We start from the raw sequence: 20,194 nt of genomic DNA, 5'->3' as shown, positions 1-20,194 counted from the left end.
TATGGATTTTGTTGATAAATGATGGAGGTCTAACATAAAAAGGCCTTATCTAAATCATTTTTTAAAAATATATTCATAGCTTTTTTAAATATATTCATACCCTGTATATACATAACAAAATGTGACATAGCTCTGTTTACAATGCTGTACCAACTGTATATATGTTCCCCATTTTCAACTGTTTTTATTACGTTGAAACTTGCTTTGGCAATGTAAACGTATGTTTTCTTATGCCAATGAAGCTCCTTTGAATTGAAATTGAATTGAATATATTACTTCTTCAGATGTAACCAAAATGTCACACAAATCGGTACACATTATCTCTATGGTCATGTTATCATCAAGACTGATCTGTTTTTATTTTTCATATTCCATGATTGGCTAAGATTGACAAGTTTGCGGGAGTGGCCCGTTTTGAACAAATTGCCACACATCATGAACGGAGGAGCTAAAGGAGCTATAGTCAACTTTTTCATTTTGGCCATTGTCAGGCTGACTTTGTTTACATCCCTCTTCTATTCTTTTATATGGAATCCATATAAAAGAATAGAAGAGGGATGTAAACAAAGTCAGCCTGACAACGGCCAAAATGATTATTTTATCATTATTTTACGCTTTTTGTGGTCATTTTTGAAAAGAAACACATATGAAGCTTAATTTTTTTTATAAAATATTTCCGAAACATCTGTTTTTCAAGAAAAAGTTGACCTTTTAGCTCCTTAACATTGCCCTTTCATAGCAACACCAGGAGGCAGATTTTTGCAAAACCTTTTTTTTTATAAAAAGATTTTGTCCATAATTATATATATATATTCAAGTGATCAAGACGGATCCATCGGATTTTTCATATTCCATTCTGATTGGCAAATTCTGAACATTGCTGTTTTCTAGTTTAGTTTTCGTCAGTGAAAAAAGGTAGTCGACGAATGTTTTTCGTCATGGTTTTCATAGAAGAAATCAACACTGCTGTTGACTGCACACGGCTGCTGAGTGACAAGGACCACGCACGTTGTCCCACTTAAACCTAACAACATTCACACAGGCCAAATGTGTGTTCACACAAACAGATGCAGCTGGAACTGTAACATCAACATGACACTTAAAATCCACAGGATGATCTTTCACTAAAGCCCATTTTCCACTGGCCCAACACCACACCACTCCACACCGCCCACTTGTGCCAGGTTTTCCACTACAAGGACCGGAGTAGAGTGGTGTGAAAGTGGTACTAAACGTGGTACTAAAAAGTATCCAATCTAGAGTAGGTCTGAGCTAGGCCAAACAGGGCCAAACACTTCAAGATGACTGATCAGTGATCACTCACTGACTTTTCATTTAGATAACCAGGATATAGTTGTAATACATTAATACTTTATAGTGTATTATAATCACATTTATAATCCATTATAGTGTATTATAATTTAGGATAGTTGTAATACAAATTTATATTGTATTATAATCACAGTTAAAAGGGTCAATTTGTTTCTTACCGATAGGGATACTTTTGTGTAATGGAAAATGTCGATATTTTTATGTGGTGCGATGTGGTGTGGTACTAAAGCTGCAGTCGAAAAGGTGCTTCACACACACACACACACACACACACACACACACACACACACACACACACACACACACACACACACACACACACACACACACACACACACACACACACACACACACACACACACACACACACACACACACACACACACACACACACACACACACAGTTACTCTTTAACCAGAACCTTCCAAGAAAGCCACTGTGCTTTTCCTTCGGGACACATTCCTGGCCTGTCGTCATTACGGTGGAGGTTGATATCCAACACCCTCCTGGAGGTCAACCTGGTGTTGTGTTCACAGAGCCCGGAAGGCCACAACAGCCACATACAACTGGTGACACTCAAGTAGACACCAGGTGACTTTACAAGAAGAATTCCATTGTGGAGCAGAGCATGTGATTATGTACAGTTCAATGGATAGAGCGTTGCGCCAACAATGCCAGCCAGGGGTTGTGGGGTCTACAGTATATTCCTTGTGTAGCTCAATGGGTAAAACATGGCCAACTAGAAGCAGTGCTCTTCCGAGCACAGGTCTCCACCAGGCCACACAAATCGGCCTGTTATAGCGCCACCATGAGGCTGATTTAGAAAATGTGGGGCAGAGGTTCTGAATTAGCATCCAGGGAGTGTGTGTGCTCAGTTTGGCAGCGATCGGGCCAACGGCGCCGGAGATTAGCTGGTAACAACCAGGCCACACAAATCGGCCTGTTATAGCGCCACCATGAGGCTGATTTGAAAAATGTGGGGCAGAGGTTCTAGATTGGCATCCAGGGAGTGTGTGTGCTCAGTTTGGCAGCGATCGGGCCAACGGTGACTGAGATTAGCTGTTCACAAACTGCGAGGACGCACGGACGCACGCACGGACGCACGGACGCACGGACGGACGGAGGGGAAAACATACTCTCCCTCAGCCTTCGGCTGGTGGAGACAACAATACTGCCAGCCAGGAGACTTAAAGACATTGTGCCGTGATTCCCCCCTACAACATGATCGTCAGGTATTGATTATACTTGGAAGATGTTTTTCAAAAAAGGCTACAGTGTTAAAGAGTGTTAAAATTATATTTTTATGTGGCCACACCAACCTGTTCATTAAAGGGGTATTTCACTTTCAAAAAAACTTTTTGTCATTTTATCATCTAATCAGGCTTTTATGAACACCCAGAACAGTTTTTAATTTGCTTGATTCAATATTTAGATATTTGATGTAAATGTTATCAGGCCCTCCAGGCCCAGGGCCTCTCCCCATACACATGCATTGTAACTTCAAACTCCATTTTAACCAGGATAGATTCATTAAAAACATTTATTTTTAATAATTCTTTGGGAAAAATGGAAAAAAAAAATACAATACAAAATTATTAAAAATAAATGAAAAGGGTTATCGAAAAAACATGGCTTGCTCACGTATTAGGAGGGTGCTCACGTATTAGGAGGGTAGTATGAGTCCCCAGAAAAAAATAGTGGGTGTTTTTAATGAATCTATCATGGTTAAAAAAGAGTTTGAAGTTACAATGGGTGTGTATGGGGAGAAGCCCTTGAGGAGGAGGGCCTGGTAACATTTACATCAAATATCTAAATATTGAATCAAGCAAATTAAAATCTGTTCCGGGTGTTCATAAAAGTCTGATTAGACGATAAAATGACCAAAAGGTTTTTTGAAAGTGAAATATCCCTTTAAGTATGCCTGGTTGTCAGGTGGATGGTGACCCAGCTGCAGTTTGCCACACCCACATGGTTGTTGTATGGTAAAAATGGGAGGGGAGGATTTTATGATGCCACTAAATCTGTGTATTTCACATTTGGCCTTTTTGACTCAGAGGCTTTCAGCTTTCAGGAAGTAACCAACAATACACAGGGAAGACATATTTGCATAACCATACCTGGGGGTCTGTTAGAGTGATGTTAACTCTATAGACACATTTAAGAAAAAAGTACAAAACTATGGCACCACCTCTTTAATGTTCAATTATAAATAAATATTATCTACTACACGGGACAAACAAAGTTACCAAACCATTTTATATCTATGATCTATGATAACGAATGGCAATCATCAAAACCAACTGAAATTTTAAACTACACGTAAAAAATATGAGATTATGCCTCTCAATAATAAACTCAATCTCAATAATCTGGGAACAGCAGCAGGATTTGAAGTCAATGACAGATGTTTGGAAACACTCGTTTCCAGAGCTGCAATTCTGTCCAGTGTGTGTGGTCTTCTTCCATTTGGTTCATACACTATTGAATGCTTCCCCGAAACCCCTTTGAACCGGCTCCAGAAAATACATGGACTGTAACGTGACACTAACGGACTAACGGAGTTCAGCGTCCCACTGTGGCTCCACTACAGTTGCTTCCAAAAAAAAGCCCTGTTAAAAGACAATAAAAACAAATATGCCCTGCTCTAGGGACCAACTGGCCTTTTTCCACATTTTCAAGTTGGCAGGTTGGCCAGTTAGCACGGATCATCTGCCATTTATAACCCCACCTACCCTCTACCTACCCCACCCACCCACCCTCACAGGAGGGAACACAGGAGGGGGGTGTGTAGACAGTAACAGCTGATCTGTCAGATGGGGTCTATTTTTGAAGCTCTGGTTGTGGAGAGGGCCAGCTCGTCAGACCTGGCATACCGTCCTGTCAGAGGGACTGCCAGTGAGGGATTTGACCCAGCCGCCCACTTAAAGGCACAGGGCACCAGAGCCGTGTAGATTTCGTAGACTAAAACTATGGCGAAGAAAGTTAATGGACTACCATTTTTCATTGACGAAAATGAAATGAAAACAAAATAAAAACGAAGCTATGATAACTGAAACTAAGACGAAATATAATGAAAACTTCATCAACAAATACAAACTAGCCTAAAATGTTAGGGAGGGACTAGTGGAGAAGAGATCCAGAAGAACTGTCAAAAAGACGAGTCATTTTAAGTTTGGTTGTGCTCAGGTGTTGCTCTCTGAAAACAACATTGTATTGTGAGCTTGTAGATCAGCTATTGTCAGCATGCAACCAAGTGTAAAATGATAAAAACCTGCCATCAAGGCCTACCAAAATACATTAAAAAGTATTAAAAAATACAATCTACAAACTCACAACACATCGCATCGGGAGCTGGATCTGCCATTTTTTTACATTTTTGAAAACTTTTGGAAAATCTCTCCTACAATAACATGCCCGAAATAGGGACATGAGGTTTAAAGTGGTTATAAATGCATACAGTAATTGCTGATGTCGGCGAAAAGAAGGTCTCAAAGTGACCGATATATCAGGGCACACCTCTTTGCCTGACAGTGAAGAATACCGTTAGAAAATAATGATTCAGAGGAAAGCCTATGGGAAGAGTTGAGTGGCTGCTGGTTCAGCTAGACTGCTGACCAATTCCGCAAGTGCTACTCTCTCAAAACAAGCATAATGTATCTCAGCAAACTTTTGCCAGAGAACATTCCAGACACGTTTTACCATTGATAGGAATGTGCAATGTCATACAAACTGCAGTCAGCCACAGTTCAAACAAGATAACGTTTAAATAGCCACACTCTCGTCTGCAGGTTTGAATCAGGAAGCAGGAAGGTGTGTGTGCGCGTGTGTGTGGGTGTGATGCAAATTTGATGCAACATCCTGCTTGGATCTACTGTAGTTTGCACACACCAAACTTCCCTCAACTAACCTTTTCTTCCCGGCATGATGCAGGGACGACATGACTAATACTGCAGAGCATGTGGGTTAAGTGCAGCTTTTTCATCACTATATCATACTGAACACTGTGGTGATACCAACATAAAAAAGGAAGCAGGACTTCATGTTGTGTCAAATGAATGTCCATCATTCATATCTGAAATTATGCAAATGGCAATACTATTAGCTGATTAAATCCACAAGATATTTAGATTTGCGCAATTTCCACGGCATGGTCTGAATAAGTACTATGGAAAAAAGGAAAGAGATTAGGGAAAAGGTTTCCAGACTAGTGCCTCTTTTGGATTTCTAAAATATTATATTAATAATTTCTAAAACCCCAAGATTAATAAATAAAATACTTCATAGAAAACGTTAATTCATGCAAAACGTCACTGTGAGTGCAGATGTAAACTTTTTCCAGTAATATCAATTCAAAGGTGATTCAAAGGAGATTTATTGGCATGAGAAAGATACGTTTAGTTTGCCAAAATATCAGTACCACAGTTTGAAACTATTCCTATCTGACACCTCACAAAGAGCATGCGACTCAACTCTAATAGTGTGAAAAACACAACGCTGTCATTTTCATGTGTGTTTCATGTGTGTGTTCACTGTTCACCCTTCCCAAGTACAAGCTAAAACCCTTAAAACAAGCAGTCCTCGACACATGTCTGACAGGGACATGAAACCCAATATCTTCTATTCATCAAGTTGTTCTTTGTCCTCAACCTGGTTGGGACGGGAGGCTCTCTCCATTCCGACATGTCGCCACTCCGATGGGCCTAAGGTTTAGGGTTAGGGTTAGAGATAGGGTTAGTGTCGGAATGGAGACATGTCGGAAAGGAGACATGTCGGAGTGGAGAGATGCACTCGGTTGGGACATCTCTTGGCACCGTTTCAGCCCCTGGCCCACTGATTGAGAAACGCAACCTGCTCTCTACAACACACACACAGGACATTGTTCTTAATGCAAAACAGCCATTTACGCTGCAAGCGTCTCATCACAACAGTTAATTACAGGAATTGGACGCTGTGAGATTAGGGGCACGGGTGCAGGGTCTCCCTTGAAGGAGTGTGAACCAGTGAAAACACGACTGCACTGCACACCACCTGTTGGAAGCCAACACCTGTGACTCAGTTAATGTCCCCTTCTGCCAACTCCAACCCCTCCATTGTTTAGGCGAGACAACATCTTTGCAAGTTTGCACATGAAGGGAATTACCAAGATTTTTTGCTGAAATGTTTCAACTAGCCAGGAGGCACGAATAATAGCAGTACATTCACCACACGCTGTCTAGGTTTGGGATCCTTTAGGATTTTTTTTTTTTTTTTTTTTTTTTAACGATTCTGGTTCTTTAAAGATTCTCTCTAAACGGTCTGTGGTTCCCTTTGGATTCAAAATGGACCCTTATAGATCTGTAACTCGGAGATTGTAGAAATGGAAAAAGTTTGGTTCCATTTGTACACTCTCAGAGTTATGGTGGTCTTTGAATTAAAAAAAAGTTTGGGCCCATGCCATTGACCTGGCAGACCCTAGGCTGAAATGCCAGATTGACAGCATGTCGCAGGTTCGAGTTCCAATCCCGACGTCCTTTTTGCCCATGTGTCACTCCCCATCTCTCTCCCCATTTCCTGTCAGTCTACTGTCCTATCAATAAAGGCATGAAAGCCGAAAAATAAATATTTTAGATATTATATTTGAGAAACACTGGTATAATAATTGTATAGCAGGCGCCAATCCACACACCAGCTCTGACAGTGTGATACAAAACTGTTACAAAAACGATTACAAATGTGTTGGAAACGATTCCTGGTTTCCTCAATGTTGGATCCGGTTTGTCAGATTCCGGTTGCCAACCCTAACTCTTGTCAATGCAGAAGCAGTACAGCAAGGTTTGTCTGAGATTATTTTGGGAAGGTGTTAGGGTAGATGCTTATTTGGCCTGCATCCAACTGGGCCATGGGCCTGGTGGTTAATAATATAAGGTGTGTGTGCACTGTGCACAGTCTCTGTGTGTGCAGCTAGCTAGCTAGGCTTTGATAATCAAGCAAAAGGAATGTCTTAAATGATCATGGTGAAGAAGATGATGTACGTTGTACAGTATGTAGGGTTTGGGGCGGTCACATTCTTTTTATGAATCGAGTACACCAATGTAAACAAGCCATTAGGCTTTCTTGTGGTTTAAATCCAGTAGACCTGGTATCTGAACTGTACTGTCCTGTACATTTTCCTACGCAAAGTTCTAATAAAGTATTCAATCAATCATCTTGGGCTGGTAGGGTGCATTCAGGGTAGTGTGTACCGGTAATTAATGAATTCCCCTACATCCTCTTCTGTACCTCATATGGGGGGGGGGGGGGGGGGGGGGGGGAGAAGATTGGGGGCATGATGGTGAGGAGGGGGGGGAGGAATAAACCAGGGATCTTCAATGTTTTCAGGCCAAGGACCCCTTAGTTGAGAGAGAGATGAAGCAGGGACCACCACAACCTTATCATAGATTCCATATAGTTTCATTGTTTGACAGCACAAATCGTCAGTGAATTTTGGATTTATGTCAATTTGTGTTTTCAGATATTTAACCACTTGCTCTTAGACTCCCCTCTGCACCAAACCTCTTAGGGCTAAAGTTCTCAGAATATGGACACTAGGGTTCAAGTGGTTAATATAAAAAAGGAGAAAAAACAGGACCCCCTGTAGTAACTCTGAGGACCCCCTGTTGAAGACCCCTGGAATAGACGGAAGAGTCCGTCTATTCCAGAATCAAGTCAGACAGACAGACAGACAGACAGACAGACAGACAGACAGACAGACAGACAGACAGACAGACAGACAGACAGACAGAGAGTTCATGACTTCATGTTGATCAAACAGTATTGAGGTTGAGGTAAAAGTCCAACTCAACTCACCTCTCTTGCGATGAGGTTCAAGGCATCATCCTCGGCCGTGGATCTCTCCTTGTTGCTGCCTCTCTTCCGTCCCGTGCCCCCCTGAGTGCCCATGATGTCTAAAACAACTATAAAGTCACTGTCACACACCGACCCGAGCAGCAGCAGCAGCAGTAATAAGAAGAATCCGACGACACTCTAGAAACGGTTCTTGCAGTTCTTCAAGAGAAACGCGTGTGTTGACATGACAAAAGTGTTTAATACAACACGAGGGTGATGCTGGGTACTTGCAGACATAAACTTACATCCGTCTTCACAGTTCACGCGTCTTCTTCCTCGTTGCGTGTCTTCTAAAGACGCGCAACTCGCACTTTTGTCCCCAACTTATAATTTATTTTAAATTCTAAGCCGCAGCAGCAATAAGTGGCAAAAGTAACATGTGCGTCCGTCTGACAAATCCACAAGTCTACAGTTAAGACGTATACCCTCTGTCAGGTTTAAACGGTGGAAAACATAATTCGTAGCCTTTTTAAATCAAAATATCCCTCATGGCAAGACGTTGCGTTGGAGTTTCTCCTCCAATCTCCACCTGGTAACAACGCACAAACGGACGGACTAAAACAACTGGCAGAGAAAGTTTGGAACCAGAGACCACTATGGGGCTCATAGGGTAATCCTTTTGCCTCAAACTGTTGTTGGAGGTAGTGTTGTCAGTCTCAGGCCAGCCAGGTTTTGCGAGAGAGAATGAGAGATAAGCAACCTAGATCTAGGGGGGGAAAATCCCAAAAGAAGCTAGTTTATGAAGGGCACATGAGCACTTTTAAACCTATGTGAATGTGTGAGCTTGTAAATCAAATCTGCTATAAAAAGAAAGTAAAAACATTTTAAAATTTTAAATAGGCTCCCTGGCTGGCAATACATGTTTTCATTTGGGGGTTGTGCAGGCACTTATTAGCAGTCCATACATTTGAGAACCACTGGTTTATACAACATTTAGGAAACAAGCCCAAATAAGCAACTACGTAAAAAAAAAAAAAAAAAACTAAAGCCCAAAAGTCGCTTATCATAAGCAAACCTGGCAACACTGGCTAAATGATTTGTATCGAATCGAGAAAAAAAATACTTATAATTATATTACTTGTAAGTGATTTTATATATCGGCAACCATAAGAAGTGTTTTCCCACACAGTTTCAAGATGACGGCAGTGAATGGTTTTTAAAAATGCATATTCTGATATTTAGCCTAAAGCATAGTGCATACACCACGTGTATTAACAAATCATTTTTGAAGACAGGGGCAATATGCATAGAGTTATGGCAATATGGGGGGAGATATGGCAATAATAGTCAATATAGGAACATGTAAAACATTTTCCTATAACCTAATTTGAGGCACAAAATTACCTTAGGCCATATAGTCTCGAATGTGGACTGTATTCACGTTCAGGGGTTCCGTCTGTCTCTATTTATAATGATGACCAGCGGCTCTAAAAACAGATCTTATCATTCACATCTTAAAGCTACATGGACAAAGTATCAAAAAAAACGACACCCCTTTATAAGTAGATGTACTAACTGTACCACACGTGTTGTTTTAGACTGAGAAGGAGGTTCGTGTTTAAGTTCGAGACATTCTTACCGGACCTTTTAAGGCAATTTGCTTAACTTTCTCACTTTCAGTTTCAGCTCAATGGAAATGTTTCAAATGCATTTTATTTTATATTTTAACTGGCTTTAGAAAATAGTGAGCATCATCAATGCCCCTAAAATAAGGTCCTAAAATAAATGATAAAAGTAGCCTATAGATTTGTGTGTGTGTGTGTGTGTGTGTGTGTGTGTGTGTGTGGGGGGGATAAAAACATTCAGGAATTTCAGAAAGAGTTTTATAGACTTGTTTAATGTATTGTTTATAAAAGAATAAATCAGAAGTAGGCGTGCATCGTGCATTGGGTAACATACGGTGCAATATCTCCTCCCTGTGGTTGTAGTGCACAAGTGCAGTGCAGTACTGTACTAGAGATGCAATTTATGGCTCTTTGAAGTGAGCCAGAGCCATGGCTCTGGCTCACTTAAAAGAGCCGTTTAAAAGAATGGCTCATTTGGCTCTTTTGGCTCATTGCATATTTAAAATATTTTCGTTGAAACGTGAATCCACAAGGTGGCACGGTCTGGCACCACATTCCTCTGCTGACAGTTGAGATCACAATTTTGTATTTACCCTTTTTATAAAACATGTGTGTGTAAATTAAGCTACCTTGACTAATGTTATTCATGCAACACCTTAAAAAAACCAAGCAGGCAACAATGAACTCGCTCCTCCCTAGCGGCGTATATAGCCAGGATTTACCAACTGGCTAGGCCTGGCACAATGTGAGCTTGTACATCGGCTATTTTAAAATAGCAAACATTTAAATATTTACAGGGACATAATACAGTTATTTGTCATGGAAGTGGACTTCCCAAGCAATATGGAGACGTTTTAATTATAGAAATCCCTTAATAATTGTCTACGCTATGATCAAATCAAACTGTAGTGTCTTGATTTGCTTCCTAGATAGCTGCACATTGCCGCGCCGCACCGCGCATCGCGGCGCTGGCGGCGCCGCACCGCGTTGCGAGCCAATTCAGCCAAATGAACGGCTCCCTACTCCGCGAACCGGATCTTATCGTTCACTTCAAAGAGCCGTTCAAAAGATTCGATTCGTTCGCGAACGTTGCATCTCTATACTGTACACAGTACAGTGCGGGGGGATGTGATAGGTGGTGGAAAGTAACTAAGTAGGTCTATACTCAAGCATGTACTTGAGTACAGACTGCAGTACTTTACTGTCTGGAGTATTTCCAAGTTTCAATACTTTTACTAGCCTAGCCTACTACTCGACTATACATCTCAGAAGCAAATAGCCTATAGGGCAGGGGTCGGCAATTAGATTTGGCCTCGGGACAATTTTTTTCTAAACTTGAGATGGGGGGCCAGAACATATAATGAAAGGCTAATTTAAGAAATTCATAGTTAAACAATGTTACTGGAACTCCTAGACATACTGCCTTACAAGACATAGGCATCCGTGATAAAAAGAAAAGAATATGTGGAAAAACAAGCAGTTTTCCCCCCTTTCTATTTGCAAATATTGATGGACTGATGTAGTGAAGCCTTTAATAATTGTAATGATTAGCCAACATACTTTTATGTTAATAATTATTATTTCCTTCTTCTCTGCTGCCAGTCGTAGGCTACAACATCACATACTTTAAATATAATCATGAATCATGATTCATAATGAATCACTTTGCACATCTCACAATTCTGTGCAGCACGTTATGAGTTTGTAGATTCAATATACTGTGCGCAAGTTGCGCAACACCGCTGCACGTCGACAAATTGGTCGTTATAGTGAAGTGGTCGCAGCTGCTCGGCAGAAAGAAGAAAGGCTGCTAGAACGCTAAACATCAGCCTTATCTGCTTCAAATAGGCAAGAGAAATGACACAACCAAACGCATAAAGAAGAGGAAACAAGTGGAAAGGGGCGTTTATAGAGGAATATGGACAGAAAATGTATGCACTGTTTATCCTACCTGGACTCATCAATGCAAAGCCCCTTTAGAAGCGCAACAGCTTTGCCGTGACATTTTTGGCTGCTTGAAAGGAAATAATTTTAGACAGCACCAAGATGCAGCATGGATGGCACCTCCAAAGTTAGATTCCACGCACTCTGACCACAGGTAAAAGCTCACAGCAGCAAGCAGCAGCACTGCCACTTAGTCAATTCAATTCAAAGCGCTTCAGTCACTACACATGGCTGCTGCGTGCTCCCTCTGCCTATTCACTCAGCATGATTATGTTGAATATTAAAAGCACGTGGGAATGCGTTCTCTGTTTGGACATTATAGCTACGATAGCGTATGTGGGACTGTCAGTCCAGTATTGTATAAAAAATAAAATAATAATAATAATCCAAATAAAATAAAAACATAATTCTCAAAATAATCTGGGGGGCCAGAAATAATTTCCAAGGGGCCAGTTTTGGCCCGCGGGCCGCCTATTGCCTACCCCTGCTATAGGGCCTAGTACTTTTTACAACCATTTTATGAAAACTTGTGTTACTATAGTTTGTAGATTTAAAATGTTATTATAAAGCACATATTAACGACTTCAGCCATATTTAAACTTCTACAAGCTCACAATTTTCAAAAGGTTTTAATAATGTTATATGTTAAGACACCTTGTGAAACAGTTCTGTATAATGAGTATATTTTGATGCCAAAACTCTTTTACTTTTTCTCAGTTAAGTCCATTTTGATTACCAGACTTTTACTTGTAGAGAGTTCCAACATTGCAGTATTGATTATTTTACTTAAAGGAGTAGCCTAGTTCACCCCCAAAATGACTTATTTTTCCATTGATTAGCCTACTCCATGGAGACTTGAGTTCAATAGTATTTTTTGGTATTTGTCACATTCCTAAGACAATAATTTGATTACCCCATTGATTCCGGATGGGGACCCAAATGCATTTGGGTCCCCATACGGAATCAAAGGGGGTAAAGTTCCTTTGATACATTTTTTGTCTTAGGAATGCAACAAATACAAAGTAGAAAAAGATGCAATTCGGGGAATTGCGAGTGTGGTTGAACTCAATGGTGACGTCAATGAGAATGCTGCTTCCTGACTGGCTAAGTTGACCAAAAAAATTTTTGGTCGGACTAGAACAATAGTCTGGTTGCCCTACTGGCAACCACACTAATAAATATTATGAACTCAAGTCTCCATGGCATGAGTAATCAATAGAAAGAAAGTCATAGAAAGTAATTTTGGGGGTGAACCACTCCTTTAAGTAAAGAGATTGAGTACTATGTCCACTGGCACTGGATGTGAATGATCCTACTCGTTGTCTTCTGTTAATAATGTGACATGCATGGCGGTCACTGTGGGGCCCTGGAAGCCCTTGTTACTTACAGAGCGCGCAAGTACTGCGTTCGGTGCCATCTGTTTCCGGCTGCCTGTTTCCATCCGACAGTACAAAGGCAGGGCCTTTAGCTGATATAAATAACAAATCGCAAGTTGGGACCCACCCACATGCTTTCTCACCCACATACATTCAGACAACACTCATCGCCAGTACTTGCACACTCTGCTGGCACACAAGTAGGCCATGGTTCTTGGTGACGTCACCACCAAGTGCGACCTGATATAAATAACAAGACGCAAGTTGGCACCTCGACAAAGTGCCAACTTTCCCACTCACATACAGACAGCACCGAACATCAGTGATGGCAGTACATGCACGCTCTGCAAGTAGGCCATATAAGGCCACAAGTGCACAAGGAGCAAGTTGGCATCTCAACAGAGTGCAGTCTAGTTTTATACTCCATAGCATGCATGGTTCTCAAAGTGGGGACCTTGAGGGATTTCCAGGGTGTGTGTGTGTGTGTGTGTGTGTGTGTGTGTGTGTGTGTGTGTGTGTGTGTGTTTGTGTGTGTGTGTGTGTGTGTGTGTGTGTGTGTGTGTGTGGTGTGTGTGCGCGTGCGTGCGTGCGTGCGTGCGTTTGTTCTGCTTTCGCACCATGACCACAAAGCAGAACTAATATTTGAATGGAGACACAAAGGTTGCGTAGTGTCCGGTAGTGTCACAGCAAAGGAGGCCATCCTCCTTGCACTTATCTGTGAAAACATAACATAACATAATAAAAACATAAAACACAGCTTTACAGTCACACAGTCACAGCCATTAGGAGCAACAAAACAAGAGAGCTGTATCGCTAGGGAGGAGTCGAGGACATTCAACCAGAGCAAACATTGTCGACATTTACTTTTAGTTTCTGTTTGAAACACAAGAAAAACCCCTCTGTTCCTCTTTGGGAAATGTGAGCCATGGCATGGCAGTGTTTGAAGCTTTGGTTTGACGAGGTTGCATGGTGACAGGATTCAGGATTACATGTGATTTCTAGGTTATATGAGCACTTTAGGTTGGCTGCATGGGGGTGTGAATGAGGAAGCGATATTGTTTTCTCACTTCTCACTCATTACAGCCTACAATTCAAGGCTTGGACTTTGCTTGGATCTTTTAGTTTGGATGTCCTCAAAGAAATTTCAAATAGGGGGACAAAGTTTATCGCATGGACTTGAGCTTTTAACAACAATAAAATAAAGTTTGAGCACTATGGAAGGCATGACACTTCTCAAGGGACACACTGCTGTGAGACTTGGACAGTAAGAGAGCTTTCACTGTGTTCTATCTGCTGCTCTGCTTGAGTTTATTTAGACTTTTCATGGGGGAACGGTCTTCAGGGGCTCCAGCAGGGGCCCAGGTCCACAGTGACACTCTGAGGAGAGATTTCAGGACCCTGAGGGTGAAGATGGTGCTTGTTGGGAGCTCAGGGGTCGGAAAATCGAGCCTGGCTCTGAGATTTAGCAAGGATGACTTCAAGAACACATCAACATCACCCACTGTTGGCTGTAAGTTCACAATATACTGTATAACCATGGTTTACTGTTGTGTATACAGGATTAAAACTGCCCCTTTTAACCACATAAACCCTAGTGTTTCTATTCTTTGGTAAACCTATTCTATTCTTGTTATGAGTTATTTTTTTTTATTTATTTTTTTCAGCAAAGATTATTTTTTCAGCAAATTTTCTTATAGGGGCGGCAAGTGGCTCAGGGGTAGAGAAACCATCATTAGAACACAGAGGGTTCCAGAAGGGTTCCCAGTTAGAACCCGGGCTCCCCCTGAGTTAGTGTTGAAGAGTCATTGAGCAAGACTCTGAACCCTATAGTTGCTCCCAGTGAGCAGGTTGGTGCCTTGCATGGTTTCCTCTGCCATCGGTGTGTGAATGGGTGAATGTAATGCACAATCTCTGTAAAGCGCCTTGGATAAAGGCTCCTAATGGCTGTGACTGTAAAGGCACCATTTAACATTATTTAGTGTTGTTGAGGGAAAACAGGAGAGGGGCTTGTACAGAGCACTGGGGAATTCCGGCCAATGACGTATAGGGGTTAAGTGATTAACTTTTGACTTCTTATATGTGTTGTATTGTCATGCTCTGTCAGGTAAATGCCTACACTTTGAATGTCTACACTCACTGTGACTTTGTAAATGTAGTTATTATCATGAATAATGGGCCATAAGATCACTGTGCTCATCCAGTCCAGAGTATCTGTTTACACCTGTCTTCATCTGGTTTCACTGTAGTGTAGTCTAACATCTGTCTTCATCTGGTTTCAAAGTAGTCTAACATCTGTCTCACCTGGTTTCACAGTAACATCTGTCCCACCTGATTTCACCTCACTGTAGTGTAACATCTCTCTCACCTGGTTTCACTGTAGTCTAAAAGCTACCTTACCTGGTTAGGGTTAGGGTTAGGTAATATCTGTCTCACCAGGTTATACTGTAGTCTAACATCAGTCTCGCTAGGTTTCACAGTAACATCTGCCTCACCTGGTTTCACTGTAACATACCGGTATGTCTCACTTGGTTTCACTGTAGTGCAACATCTGTCTCGCCTGGTTTTGTCTCTCTATGGGATTATTATCCTTTAGCTGTCTACAGTACAATTATTTGAGTGTCATCCACATAATAATGATTTGGTCTAATGGGAGCTGTAACGTCTGAATAGCAGAGGTCCAGATATTGGACACTAAGGAATTCCACATGTAGTTTAACATGTGTCTATGGAGCAGCAGTGGCTCTGGAAGTAGAGAGGTCGCTTGGGAACCGGAGGGTTCCCTGTTCGATCCCAGGCTCCCCCAGAGTTAGTGTCTAAGTGTCCTTGAGCAAGACTCTAAACCCCTTATTGCTCTCGATGAGCAGGTTGGTGCCTTGCATGGTTTCCTCCGTCATCAGTGAATGGAGTATGAATGTGTGTGTGTGAATGTAATTCACAATCATTGTAAAGCGCCTTGGATAAAGGCGCCATATAAATGCACCTTTTTTAACATTTGTTTAATGGGTTCTTGTCTGAAGCATTCATATATCAACAATACAATACATTATTATTGCATTGCCTCATATAGAGCCCAGTTATGACAGTTTACATACTAGTACATGTGTAAATACAATGTATGAATGAATGGACCATTGTAAAGCGCTTTGAGTTCGCAACTTGCTTAGAAAAGCTCTATACAAATGCAATCCATATTACATGTGTTTTGTATAAATGCACCATTTACCATTTACCAGGTGCCTACCTGACCAAGGTGGTCTACCTGGGTGATGTCACACTTCGCTTTGAGATCTGGGACACAGCAGGACAGGAGAAGTACCATAGTGTCACCCCACTGTACTACAGAGGCGCTCACGCTGCGCTGGTCGCCTATGACATCACCAAGAGAGTAAAGTCAACGCACACACATTTACATAAACACAGACACAATATAGTGCACAGGCAAATGCACATGCACACACTCATATACAGTACGATGTGAATATGTCTGGAGTAGGCTATACCGTATAATGACACTCAATCTCTATCTGCACTGTGTGTGTGTGTGTGTGTGTGTGTGTGTGTGTGTGTGTGTGTGTGTGTGTGTGTGTGTGTGTGTGTGTGCGTGTGTGCGTGCGTGCGTGCGTGCGTGTGCTTAAGGACACGTTTATAAGAGCTCAGCTGTGGCTCAGGGAGCTGCAGAAGCAATACATCCCAGGAACTACTGTGATCGCCCTGGTTGCTAACAAAGGAGACCTCGATCACGTGAGACAAGTCTCCAAGGAGGTACTTCAACACACACACACACACACACACACACACACACACACACACACACACACACACACACACACACACACACACACACACACACACAAAGTATTAATAAACTTGTGAGGACTTTTAACCTTTTTATCCTTAAAGCTTGAGTTATACGGTGTGTTGAAAATAGCTGAGCTACAAGCTCACAACGTGTAATGCTACAACGCTTTGTGAGCTTGTAGTTCTGCTATTTTTGGTGTGTTGAAAATAGCTGAGCTACAAGCTCACAACGTGTAATGCTGCAACTGCTGTAGTTCTGCTATTTTTGGTGCAAACAGCTGCCTGTAAATCAGGCATAAATCTGACCCCAACTCCTAAACCGACCTCTAAATGTAAGGCCTATTATAACTCTAAACCAAACTCCCCAACAATTCTTTTGTCATAAAACAACAAATTATCTTTAAAAATATATATTTTATAACATGTTGATCATACTGTCACCATACAGGAGGGACAGACTTTAGCTGTGGACAAGGGCCTGCTTTTCATGGAGACATCAGCCCTGTCAGGACACCAAGTCAGTGAGCTGCTACTGGCAATAGGTAGCTTGAGTTATTGCCTTTTTGTATGTCTAGCAGGGTTCTCTTGTGAACAAAGTAAAACATCCAGACAGTTCATTGCAGTGAAAGAAGTGATCTAAAATAGGGTTATCTTCTGACCGCTAGAGGGCAGCAGATAGCAGTGCAGAGAGCAAATGGCACAGTTGATTTCATTTCTCAGTAGCTGCAGTGATGAGTGGTTCCCAAAACTAGTGGTTCCCAGACTAGCGATCGTCTCTTTTCATTGCTTCTTAAACATGGGGAATGTCTTTAGATTTAGATTTCTACAGGAAATTATAAAAAAGAATAATTGGATTTTGTTTTTTGCGACCGAAGGTCACTGTATACCATGAGAAATGTCACAGCTTGTCTCTGTGTCAGTCAGTCAGTCAGTCAGTCAGTCAGTACACATTTTTACAGTCTATTGGTTGGTTCCCTGGTTGTCACTGACTGTGACATCACAGGTGATATCACAGATGACATCACCTATGTAATAGTCGATATGGGTATTCCCCAGAATCTCTTTTATGCCCATATATGAAGATCCCTGATGTCATCGATATATATCACTGGCCAGATGGCCAAGCCATGGCCCAGATATGTGTGGCTAGTTCAGATAGGGATCTCCATGTATGGGCATAAAATATAGTGTATGCATATGAATACATATTTATTATTAATAAGGATAAAATGTCCATATACAGATTCCCAGATGATGCCCTGTTAGGGTACCCCTTATGCCCATATATGGATATCCCCAGGCATCAAACCCAGGCCAAACCCAGGCCTAACTCGCCAAGGCCCTGCTTGGCTTTACTAACATACGTTTTATGCCCATATATAGAGATCCCTGTCCCAATGTCATCAATATTAAGGGTATATCTGGGAATGCCCATGATGCCCCATATATGGGCATGTTTTGACATAACATTGTTGACTATCATGCAGGGGTCTCCATATATGGGTAACTGGTCCGATATACAGATGGCCAAGAATTGGCGCCCTGAGGCGTCTTACTGGTAATTCATGAAAAAAATGCTTTTTGGGGGGAATATCTTTTGAAAATATTTTGAATAATAATAGCCTAAATCTAGGAAATAAAAAACTAAGGGACCCATAAAAATGTGTCCGCGATCGCGACTATACAAATGGGACACTCAACCAGAATGTCTCACTCAGCCCACAGAGTGAAGCAGGTTGTTGGTGAACAGCAGGGGGCGCTGACGGAGTGGAACGACACATCACTGGTGGACCTTGACAGACGAACCTTCAAACCCTTTACATCCTGCTGCTTCAATGCTCCACCCTGACCCCTCTCTCTCTCTCTCTCTCTCATCACAGCCATTCAGGGGCCGTGCATGTTGATATTCTTTTGTTGGGAAATAAACGACTGTGCTTGACTTAACCACAGCATACATTTAGATGAATCATGGAGGAAAATGACAAGCATCTCCCAAAGTAATGGAGTACTTATGCCTCCAGATAAACCACAGCAACATCTGCTTAGTTTATGTACAGTACACCATGACACAGACTTTCTGTAAATGTTTGCATTTGGCCCACTTACACTGTGCATCTAATGTCTTAATGTTTACCATGCCACGTTCTCTTTATGTCTCTTGGACACACACATGCTGTTACTCTGCATCTTACTGATTGAAAACACGTATAGCAGAGAGCCTGGCCCATTTTGGAAACGATGCTTAGACTGTTGATTGGAGCCAAGCTTCTGAAGATTGTTTGAATACATTTACCTTTGGACACTAGAAAATACAGTACATACATACAGTGTGTGTGTGTGTGTGTGTGTGTGTGTGTGTGTGTGTGTGTGTGTGTGTGTGTGTGTGTGTGTGTGTGTGTGCGTGCGTGCGTGCGTGCGTGCTTGCGTGCGTGCGTGCGTGCATGTGTGTGTGTGCGTGTGTGTGTGAGTGTGTGAGAGAGAGTGAGAGAGAGAGAGAGAGATATTTGAAGGCGGGAATAAAGGGGGAAATGGTGGATTGTTTGTAATGATGGGTAAATAAATAAATCTCATGGAGTTAAATAAATAACGAAGCCCTCTTCAGTGTTTGCAGATGTAGACTGATGCTCTTGGGTGAGCTCTGCACTGTTCTTACTTAGGAACAGTTAAACTGTCTCAGAGTATTTGAAGACATCAAATGCATGTACAAATAAGTTTCAACATTCACATGCTGTGAGGAAACCTGTAGGCAATCTATTATGTGGTGACAAGACTCATAAATAGTCGTTTATTATTCAAATGGGGTGAGAACAGCTAGATACAATATTCAGTGAACATCTGATAGCAAGGCCGAGAAGTCATTCGGGAGACATATAATTAGGTTTCTAGATTTTTACCCTGTGATTACAGGACCTGATCAGTAGATTCACCATATGTGGTGTTCCAGGCCAGTCTGTGATGTCATTTCCAAATTTGGGCACTGTAGTGATGTCAGTCAGTGATGTCAGTTGGGCATTGTTTCAGCATGCGGCTGTTACCATGGTGGCGACACTGTTTTGTATCAGTGATGTCAGCATGCAGACAGACGGTCAAACGGCGGACGGACATACAGACATTCGGTAAATTAATAGTTATAGATGAACTGACACTATATAGCCTAGATGTATAATGGCTTGTACCTAATGGTTGGTATCGTACTTGTTTAGTAAGGAAAGCGTCCTTAAACTTGAATCAAAAGCACAGCCAACTTCCCTATAGGTAAACTTCTCTGGTGTTCTGGTTTCTGCCTGACAGCAATGATATGTAATATTGATATC

General features: G+C 41.7%; 2 protein-coding genes across 2 annotated transcripts in view; one reads left to right on the top strand and one right to left on the bottom strand.

The window, feature by feature from the left end:
• LOC308307625 (uncharacterized protein) overlaps positions 1-8,739 on the bottom strand; it is a 72,501-nt gene extending 63,762 nt beyond the window's left edge. Inside the window, exon 1 of the mRNA XM_080752891.1 lies at positions 8,159-8,739. Coding sequence (XP_080609017.1) covers positions 8,159-8,251 — 93 coding nt within the window. The 5' untranslated portion in view covers positions 8,252-8,739. The remainder of the gene's footprint in view (positions 1-8,158) is intronic.
• Positions 8,740-14,405: 5,666 nt separating this feature from the next.
• On the top strand, positions 14,406-18,737 carry LOC308307623 (ras-related protein Rab-17-like; the record flags this gene model as incomplete). Its single annotated transcript, XM_080752889.1, has 5 exons — positions 14,406-14,592; positions 16,316-16,467; positions 16,719-16,844; positions 17,329-17,422; positions 18,599-18,737. The coding sequence occupies 5 exons, from the start codon at positions 14,406-14,408 to the stop codon at positions 18,727-18,729; spliced, it is 690 nt and encodes a 229-aa protein (XP_080609015.1). The 3' UTR covers positions 18,730-18,737.
• Between the last annotated feature and the right edge of the window lie 1,457 nt (positions 18,738-20,194).

Source organism: Nannobrachium achirus (assembly GCF_963921795.1).
Source record: "Nannobrachium achirus genome assembly, chromosome: 22".
NCBI classification, from domain to species: Eukaryota; Metazoa; Chordata; class Actinopteri; order Myctophiformes; family Myctophidae; genus Nannobrachium; species Nannobrachium achirus.
This window is presented reverse-complemented; position numbering and strand designations above follow the sequence as displayed.